General features: G+C 50.9%; 1 protein-coding gene across 1 annotated transcript in view; it reads right to left on the bottom strand.

Annotated features, from left to right (window-relative positions):
- Positions 1-7,708: 7,708 nt before the first annotated feature.
- Positions 7,709-10,269, bottom strand: part of Serpina1 (serpin family A member 1) — a 4,759-nt gene continuing 2,198 nt past the window's right edge. The window contains 3 exon segments of the mRNA XM_057782964.1: positions 7,709-7,950; positions 8,716-8,863; positions 9,967-10,237. Of these exon segments, the coding sequence (XP_057638947.1) occupies positions 7,762-7,950; positions 8,716-8,863; positions 9,967-10,237 (608 nt within the window). The 3' untranslated portion in view covers positions 7,709-7,761.

Below are 10,269 nucleotides of genomic sequence, written 5' to 3'. Positions count from 1 at the left end.
GCGGCTGACATCCAGCGTTAGTCTTTTCTCCTGATTGGAGTGCCGACATCATTATCGGAGTCCTCAGTTTTAGAGTTGGGACCCTGACACTCCTAACAAGCTAGGCGTGGCAGCTCATTCTCAGTAGATCAATTAAGCAGACGGGTATTAGTGAAAAGCAGAGACTTATTCCCACTGGAAAAGGGAACAGAGACCCAGAGACATTCTCCCTGGTCCCCGTCCATCATCAGGGTCCTTCAGTGAGGATGTAGCTAAGCAGAGAAGCTTAAGCCAACTTAAGACCTGCCCATCATTGTCTCAGCTCCCCTCCTATAGGGTGATAGAATAACTTCTCAGAATTGTAGGAAATCTCTTTCTGAAAGACGGGTGCCTCGTCTCTCACCCAGCTATCCCCAGGGAAGATGTGGCTTTCTTATTCTCCTGGCAGGGAATTCTGGGGGAACTTCCAGTTTCCTGGGTCCATTGCCTCAAAAGTTTGTGTTTCTTCTGACCACAAAAGAGAGAGACTCAAGTGTCCCTTTGGAATAATTTCTTTTCTGTTGGAACGAGGACTGAATGGATTAAAATCTGCTCAAGTAGAAGCTGTTACCTGATAGTGCCTGCTCTGTGCCCACAGGGTGAAGGGTTTAGTGTTTTGTCTGTTTTGGTTTTCTGCCCGTGTGAGCAGGAAGGCTCAGGAGTGGCTCCTTAGCCACTATCCTAAAAGGTCTGTTAATTAGGGCTTCTGCTGCTGTGATAAAACACCATGCTCGAAAGTACCAGGAACCTCTGAGTGCCAGCCTCAATGACCCCTCAGGGTTCAGAAGACTCACAGCAAGCACGGGACCTAGAAAGAACTGAGGGCAAAAATAAACTCTCCAATACATATTTTTCTGCATCAGTTTCTTTATTCTTTTCCTGCTGTTCTCCCTTGTTCTGTAAAGTTTCCAGTTTATATACACACAAAAAAGAGGCAATTCTCTGAGCTTGGATGTCCCTTTATTTTTGAAGGTCCCAAATGTGATCTGTCCGAAAGACTCCTTTCCTGGCTGCATGTCCTGCCAGATGGAAGAGAGTTGCAGAGAGGTGGCTTCTAGTGTGTCTCAGGGAAGAGAATGGAGATATGGCTGTGGAAACCAAATTTTCTTGCTATGTGACCAAATTCTCTCATTGGAAGTCTCGTGCACACGGGTCACAGCTGTAGCTCTTCCTCCTAGCTGGAGTCTGTGCCCAGGTGTGCAGTAGCACCCACCTCAGAAACAGCTGCTCGAGGGCTCAAGTCTGCACGTCTTGGGGCACTGCACCCATCCTCCAGGTTAGGCCATGACCTCGCTGTGCCCACCCAAACTGATGACTTCACCGCTTCTCCACAGGTCCTGGATGAGCTGTTCACACTCTGGTCCCTGGGAGAGGGCGGTCTCTGCCTGGCTCCTCCTCTGACTATTTCCTTCTCCTGGGATTTATTTTCGGGTGGGGCCTCTATGGCTCTTTGTACATTTGTATTTTACACCTGCTCGCTGCTTCACCCCCAGCCTCTGCACCATTTCTTCAGTGGTGAAGAAGGACTGTGTTACTCTCAACAAGGGCCTCAGTGGTATGAGTATCACCATTCCTTGAAGACACAATGTCTCCAAGTGTGGAGAATGAGCCTTTGAAAAGGGAAGGTTAAGTTTCAGGATCTCAACACAGGAAGGTTGCCGGAGTGGTACCCAAATACTTCATAGAGCAAGAGAAAGTGATGACCCAACAAAGGTAGAGAAGGAATGACGCCTCTAGGGAGAAATGCTGGCTGCTGCCTGAAGATGGCAGAGAACGGAACGGCACTGTTCCTAAAGACTCTGAGGGCATCCCTAAATCTTGACTTGTTCCCAGTAATAATTCCTGGACTCTGTCTTGAAAACTGTGGTAGAAAAAGTTTTCACTCAAAGCCACCAAGTTTGTTCCATCTGGAACAGAGCCCAAAGGCTCTGGGGCAGGACCTCAACATGGCCCCCTCTCCACCACCATCTGCTTGTGTTGGTCCAGCAAGGTGAACAACTGTCCCGTGCTCTCTGCAACCCTGGCTTCATCTCAGTGTACACAGTGAGGGTATGCATGATACAGTGGCATTTGCCCAGAATATCATGACACAGGGACCTCCATGCTTACTCTTGCCAGTGAGGACACTGAGACTGAAGAAGTGGGTGAGGACATCCCACAGTCAAATGGGACCCAGAGCCCAGGTTGTCTGACTTTCTGCTTGGGGAGGAGTCATGATTAATGAGATCAGCCCTTTGGCTGCCTGTGAGGAATGGCAGAAAGGTATGGGAGCAAGGATCTAAACAGGGCCAGTAAGGGAGAAGGGAGGACCCAGGGGCACTTTAAAGTACCCAGTCCAGAATCCGCTTACTGAACCTCCTGTCTTTGCTGTCTCCCATGCCAAATATGTATATATGTATATGTATAAATTGATGGAGGAAGGTCATTGGTTAATTAAAAAAGAAACTGCTTGGCCCTCATAGGTTAGAACATAGGTGGGTGGAGTAAACAGAACAGAATGCTGGGAGGAAGAGGAAGTGAGCTCAGATGCAGGGCAGCTCCTCTCAGAGACAGACGCAATGCAGCTCATCGTCAGGGCAGACGCGATGAAGCTCCGACCCAGGATGGACGTAGGCTAGAATCTTCCCGGTAAGTACACCTTGGGGTACTACACACATTATTAGAAATGGGCTAGTCCAGATGCGAGAGTTAGCCGAGAAGAGGCTAGATATAATGGGCCAAGCAGTGTTTAAAAGAATACAGTTTGTGTGTTGTTATTTCGGGGCATAAGCTAGCCAGGCGACCAGGAGCTGGGGCGGCAGGAACACAGCCTGCAGCTCTTACAACAATAAATGGCTCTTGTTTTCCATTTTTTTCTGTGGCTTGGCCTGCTGTCTTTCCTAGTCATTCAATTCCTTTTCCATGCCAGGGAGTGAACTCTGCTGTCTCCTACGTGACCACCCTCAACCCTGTCACAAAAAGCTACCCCCCACATTTAGGCAGGAATTCCCATCACAGTTAGCCTAATCTAGGACCTCCCTGATTGACAGGCTCAGAATCACGCCAAGATGGTTCCAGATTTTGTCAAGTTGACCCACACAAAACCTACCACACCTTAGAACAAAAGCGATTAGATCACTAAATCCTTGCGTTCATTCTGAGAGTCCTGGCTGAGGAATAGGCAAAGTGGTATTGCTTCACGCACTTCCCCAAATTCGGTTTATTCTGTTTGCTTTCTTTGAGACAGCACAATGGAATTTAGATCCATTCTTATCTCTGATCGTACATTAATTCAGTTCCTTCAGTTCTCAGATAATACATGATCAGCGCATTGGTTCTGATAGAGTGCCTCTGACTGCTCAGAGCAGAGGTGCCTGGGTAGCTAGGGATCAAGGCATCAACTCTGTGGGACTCAACCTGGCCTTGAACCCTGCACTGCTAACACAGCCCCTATGGTTGGCCATCCTCAGCCTGCCCCTTGTCTGTGCGAACGTGCATGCCCACAGAGGCCAACATTTGAGGGTCGTCCTCTATTCCCCTCTGTCTTATCTTGTTGATGTGGTCTCTCACTGAACCAGAGCTCACTATTTAAGCCAGGCTGTGACCGGCAAACCCCGGGGATATCTTCCTAGTGCCGGGGTTATATCACGTCTAGGTTTTACGTGGGTTCTGGGACCACAGGTCCTTACCGTCTTCTGCAGGAAGTGCCTCACTGTCTCCCCAGCCCCTCTCATCGCCCTTCTCAGATTGCTGTCATCATTTATATTCTGGTTAGTGGGTGAAGATGTCCCCCCGTGGCCTTAATGATTCCTGGCTGCACAGTCATCATGGCCTGGATTGTGCTATCGCCACAGGGGACCAGTGACCGACTATAGATGAGACTGAATCCTTGATTATTGCCCCACACGGGAGAAGCCAAGAGCTGTGCCATCCTGGTCAGGCCTCACTTCCCTCCATCCCTGCCTCTGAATATCTCAATGCAGTTCCACTGACGGCTCCTCGAGTGACATTGTGACACCCACGGTGCCCCTCAGAGGACATCGACTGCTTGTGGATCCTGCTGTGGCTGCTCTTGGCCCTGGCCGGTGTCAGCCACTGGAGACAAAGTAGAAAAAATGGGTGTCTTTGGGTTTCATTTGTGACTGAATCGATGCTAGAATGCCCGGGTGAAGTAGAGTTTCTAAATCCAGGCTGACTGAGCTAGTGGCATGCCCCTGCCTCAAGCAGGACAAGACCACCTCTCCACTGCATCCGCACCCAGGCCAACCGGGACGCTGGGCTTCATGGGAGCACTGAAGAGCAGATACTGATAAATTTTCAAACGAGAACCCAGAGATACAGAGAAGATGAGAAGCACGCCCCAGGTCACCCAGTCTTCTCTTTCACACTGCATCCCCATGTTAGAGTGTGTCTCCTGTCCCAGCTGCTTCTGTGTCCTTGCTGGAGAGGGAGCTTGCCTTGGAGAGAGGACCTTTCCCTGAGTCCTGTACCAGGAGCTACCATGTGACCTCCAAGATGGGCCGTGTATAAATAGGAACAGCTGGCATGGCGTTCTTTATTGTGTTACTGATCAATCTGTCCGGGACTGCAGTAACCATGCTCTGCCTGCAGGGTGCACTGGAGTGCTGGTGGTGGTTGGTTGCCTTTGCTCATTTCCTGGGGCTCTCAAAGCAGGGCTGCTTGCACCCCCTACTAGGTTCTGTACTGACTAATACCCAGGGCCTTAGGGCAGCACTCCTCTAGGGTGACTTGAGCCCCAGCCTTCTGACTTCAAAATGGAACGTGTCTGTGCTGATGGTTGGACAAAGGTCAGTCACTGCTTTTGCAGATTATTAATGAAGTTATGGCTTTGGCCTGAGCTCCTACGATAGGCTCTGTGAAAACAGAATAGGCCAAAACGGCATCCGTTCCCACAACTACAAATAATTGGGGTAAAACCGAAGGAAAGATTCCAGGGCCCGCCAGTTTCTCCTGAAAACAGGAAATTCCAGTTCGCCTGAATCAGCATAGTAAAGCCTCCCCTCCAAATTAGCTAGGATTCCCCACACACTTCAGCCCCTCCCCTCCAAGTGTCCCGCTGCGTAGCCCGACTTTAACAGGGCCACGTCACATAGGGGTAAGGTCATTACTGTGTCATCCCCCAATGAATCTGCTTTTTTGTCTCCTTCTCACCTATCCCCAGAGCCAAGGGGGTCCCTGCCTGTGGAGGAGCAAACCTGGAACATCCGGTACCCCCAGCAAATGGGGCAGAGAAGTTAAAGCGGTTGGACAAGCATGCACTTGGCTATTCTGATGCTAGATGGATGGGGTGTGCGGACAGTCAGACGCTCTCTCTGGGCTACACAGGACACCACAGTTGCCCTGCTGCACTGCGGATCAGAAAACACCTGACAGTGCAAATTGGCAGGAGGTAGGAGCTGCACTGTTTCCTCTGAGGTTGGCATTGCAGGCAGAAGTCCTGGCATGGTTCCCAGGGGATGGAGGGACTAGATCGGTGTGCAGCCAGCAGTGACTGAGGGACAAGGGTTTGGAGGGACTGGTGCCATCCAGGTAACTGGTTTTGCTACTTACTAACTACGTGGCTTGGGTGGGGGGGGGACAGTCTCCCAGAGCCTCACTTTACTCATCTGCAAAGTGGGTGAATGAGAGCACAGCCCATCTGCATTCAGGATTTGGTGTGGCCATAGGACTATACAAGAAAAAGCTGGGTGTCAGCCAGGGTGTCTGATTTGCAGGGGCTCAGAAAGGCAAACCACAGAGCCGACACCCCAAACTGTTCTCATGATTTTAGGAAAGTAGCTCCTGAACCAAACCTCTTGCCAGTTCAAATTCAGGTTATCAGTGATGCGAAACAAGGTTCAGAGAAGTTTGCCAACTTCACTCAGGTCACACAGCAAGTGTTTTTAGAATACATGTCACCAGACCCTCAGGGTTTGGAGCCTTTCTGGTGATTGACAGCGTTTGTGTCATCAGAAACCATTGAGGAGGTTAGAGTTCCTCTCCCCTCAAGGTGAATATGTCATTTGTTCAGTCAACATTCAGGACCCAATAATAGGCTAAACATTGTGAATTTGCAGAGTTGTGACCTTTTATACTTCTGGGAAACTCCATGACTCAATCTGATGCTTTCCTGTCCATTTTCATCCTAGGTCAGCTTAGAGTGGGCAGAGCACCCTCAGAATAGGAGCATCCTGGGAAAGTCAGACAACAGGTCCATTCTGCCTCAGCCAATGGACTTCTGGCTGTTGCGGTCATTGGGGGCTGTCTGGTTTGGTGACTGGGGCGGTTCCCAAGACCACCTTCTGCCACAGCGCTGGAGATGTGACCATCCCTAGAAGGCCATGAGGTGGACAGAGAAGAAGAGAACTGGGGCATGGATACCATAGAGAGTCAGGCAGAAGTCACCATGGAGAACCCTGGGGTCCATAAGAGGTATGCTCTGTCCCACGGCCTAGGAGCCCTGTGATGGCCACTACAGAGCTGTCCACAGACCCTGGTCCTATGACTGAGGATGAAGATGGGAGACATGGAATAAGTAGAATCAGGCCAGGTAAGCCTGTGTGAGATGGAGACAGAGGCTGAGACCCGGAGGTGTCCACCCTGTTCACTGGGGGAGGAGCTGCCTCCAGGAAAAATGTGAGCACCTGTCCCACACACCTGAGCAGGGAAGAAACCACAGGAGTGGGTTTGGGTCCTGTCCTAGCTTCTTGGAGGAAGGGTTCTGTTGTATAATTATTTGCTTTTAATTGAAATATTATCTTCTGGAGAGAGGAGGGAGGAAGGAGGAGGGGGACTCACACATGACAGGAAGTAGAAAACAAGACTCAGGAAGCCTATAAAAGTTATGAAGGGATTTATAAGCTCCTCCTGGGCCTACAAGCCTCTTTCTGACCATAGGGAGACAATAAGCAATAGTTGGGGAAAGGAAGCTCTTCTGTGGAGTCCTGCAAGTTGTACAGGGAACTCCAGAAATGCTGCTAACCTGAGCTGTCACTCATGCTGGGGGCGGGCTTTTCAGTGATGTGCTGCCCTCGGGTCATCTGTGCTCAGTAAATTACCCCAAGAAACTCATTGCTTCACCACACTAGACTTGGGTGCAGTGACGTCATTAGTACCCTGTCCGGAGTGATTAGGTGTTTGTTCACATATCCTGAGTAAAAGACTTACATCAGTCGCCACCAACAATCTCCTGTATCCCTTCTCAGGAAACTCCGGGTTCTAATGGTGGGGCCGATCATGGTGAGGTAACACGGTGGAATGACAAGGGCTTGTGGTCCTGCCTTGATGGAACCTAGAGATGCTGAAGCTGACAGCCTGATCCTGAGCTAGCAGCCCTGGGAGACTAACAGGGTCACCGTGGGGTGTGGTCCCATTGGCAGTGTGGCGAGACTCCAGCCCAGGACATAGGTCGGAGGGAGAGAGCTCAGTAGGGAGCATGGCACTGGGTGGACCCCAGGTCTTTGAGCATGGGCCACGTGGTCCCCTCTGGATTTCCAGAGATGACAGATGTTTCTGAGAATAAGTGGTTCCAGGGCCAGAGTCCATGGTCTCAGCCACGATCCTCTGCCCACAACTTATTTGTATGGATGGAGGGGACACCAAGACACCCTGTGACCTCAAGTCTGCCACAAACCAAGCATAAAGAGAAACAGAAACCACAGAGTCAAGGATTTGCAGAAGCCCTCAGTCATGGGCCAGGCCAGCGTGTGTTTAATGCCATTGGGGAGGGGACCCAATCCAGAAAGGAGGACATGAGAATGGTGATTATTGTGTGGGATCCACCACTTTTCCCACGAAGAGGGGGCTCTGGGTCAGGCTATCATATATTATGACAAGGAAAGGTCTGTCAAAGTTCACCTCAGGGGGCATAGACATGGGGATGGCTTCCAAAACTGTGGCTCCCGTAGCTTCTGTCCCTGTCTCATCGATGCTCAGCACGGCCTTATGCACAGCCTGCGGAGAGAGAAGCAAAGGTGGGTCGGAGGTGGCGTGATGGCCACTCCTGGCTGGAGAAAGATCTTGTGTGGGATTCACCCAGGGAGGACGTCACTAGGGAATGTGTCTCCCTCCATGTCCCCTACTCCTCCCCAAGTCCCCATCCATGGTGATGGCCTGAGCCCTCTCCTTGTCTCTTAGTCTTTGCCTGCCTTGGTCCACTTCCCTCCATTCTCCCTGATTCCATCTCTCATGGCCTTGGGTGCAGCTCATAGCTTCCAAAGGAGAGGAACTTCATGTCCCCTGTGTAAGAGTTCCCTTCCAGTGAGCATGCTGTGACAGGGGTTCTGGAGATGATCTTCAACATCCATACTCTCCATAGTGTTCTGCCCATTCTGAACTGCCTTTCATTTCTCTGAACCAGTGCCCTGTTGGGTTGAACTTAAAATTCAAAATTGGCAGCTCACTAGTTAGCTCTAAATACCTGAACACTCTTTGAGGTCACCAGGCCTAAGTCTCTATGTGAATATACATAAACTGAGCCCAAGCACTCAGATTCCCTGGAAACCAAGGGTTGGGGTGTCACCTCAGGGAAGGCCCATAAATCCACCCACCCTGCCAGCTGACATCTGACCACCACATCCTGTCCAGGTGAATCCTGAGTCTTCAGGAAGAGCTCAGCCCAGACTCTGAGTACCTTCCCTCTTCCCCAGCCGTGAGTCTGAGCTCCCCCCACACCCTATGCTGCCCTGCAGACACAACTCCACAACGAGATGACCTCACCTTGTTGAGTTTCAGGGCAACATCCTCTGTGACTCCAGAGAGGTCAGCCTTGTCGCTGAAGACCTGGGTGATGCCCAGGGAACTCAAGGCTGTCTTCAAGTTATAGGTTCCAGAGATGGACAGTTTGGGGAAGTGTAGATTGGCTGACCTGGGGGGTCAGGAAGGAGTTCAAGTTAAAGGAGTTTATTGGGATCTCTGGGCTCTGCTGAGACCTGCCCTGTTGTGGAATTGTTTCTGGCTGATTCCCCCAGGGAACATGTCACTACCCACAGCAGGACGAGAAAGCTTCTTGATGTGTTTTCTTTGACACGGTCCCCCTCTAGCATAAGATAATGAGAACAACCAGACTGACTCTTGGAAGCCCCTAAGGGTCACCTCCTCTGAGAATTCAGGCAGATTCAGGGTATTCACATGGAACTATGTGAATATGTATGCCCTGTGGTGTTTGGTCAATCCCTCTTCTCGAGCCAGGGATACCCCTTGGATCTGATTCTCAGGGGAACTTGGACCATTGTAGCAGAGTTGACATTCCCCCCCTCCCAGGACTGAAGATTCAACTCTCAATTTCCATAGGTCAAGAGGCGATCCCAATAGGGTCTTACTGGCCCTCAGAATATGCCACCTATTCTGGACCCAGCAGTGTCTTGTCCTCTGTACTTTTATGGGTATTAAGCCAAAGAAGAGGCCAGGCCAAGCAGCAGAGAGGCCACCTCTACCCACTCCTAACCTCAGGCCTGAAGCTCATCCAACAGGCAGCAGAGCCTGGGTTCAGAGGAGCAAACTCTAGGACTACCTGGTCCTGGAGACCTAGAAGCTGCCCTGAGGTGTGGCGGAAGAACAGAACCTTTTGTAAAGCCGCCTGGAGATCTCTATTGCTGTTCATTCCGGCTCTCCTGCATTCTGTAAACTTCCCACCCCAATCTCTACCTTCATCTTTGCCCAAGATTTGAGACCAGTCTCAGTTCTTAGTTAGTGCATAATGTATGCTAGTACTGCTGATGCCCCAGCCCTGGGCTCTGGTTAGAATATCCCATGTCCTCTGGTGATGGAAGTCCCTCCAAAGCAGGGGCAGGGCTGTCTCATCAGGGGCCTTCCCTCCCCAGACTCTACCTGGCACTATCTGAGCCGAAGGCTATTTTAGCCCAAGATTATGCACTTAGCTGTGGCCCTGGCATTGAATCCACCGTCTGCAAGCACTTTGTGACCTTTGAGTCAGGACACTCAGGGGAAAGCCTCTGTCTGGGGAGTCACCTTGTATGCCTGTGCGCCAGGAACTTGCCAATAAGTTCCTTGGTGAGAGTTTGCTCCAGATGCTGCATCTGCCCATCATCAGGCAGGATGAAGATGGCAGTGGCGTTGCCCAGGTAATCCATCAGCAGGATCCAGCTGGACAGGGTACTGCAGTGATGCACGTCAAACATGCCCAGGCGGTTCATCATGGGCACCTTCACCGTGGTGGACTTATCCACGTGGAAGTCAGCTTCTTCAGTGTGCTGTGCGTCGAAGGGCTTCTTCCACTTTCCTGCAGGGGGTGGGGCAGGGAGAGGGAAGAGA

Source organism: Chionomys nivalis, chromosome 10, assembly GCF_950005125.1.
Source record: "Chionomys nivalis chromosome 10, mChiNiv1.1, whole genome shotgun sequence".
Lineage (NCBI taxonomy): Eukaryota > Metazoa > Chordata > Mammalia > Rodentia > Cricetidae > Chionomys > Chionomys nivalis.
This window is presented reverse-complemented; position numbering and strand designations above follow the sequence as displayed.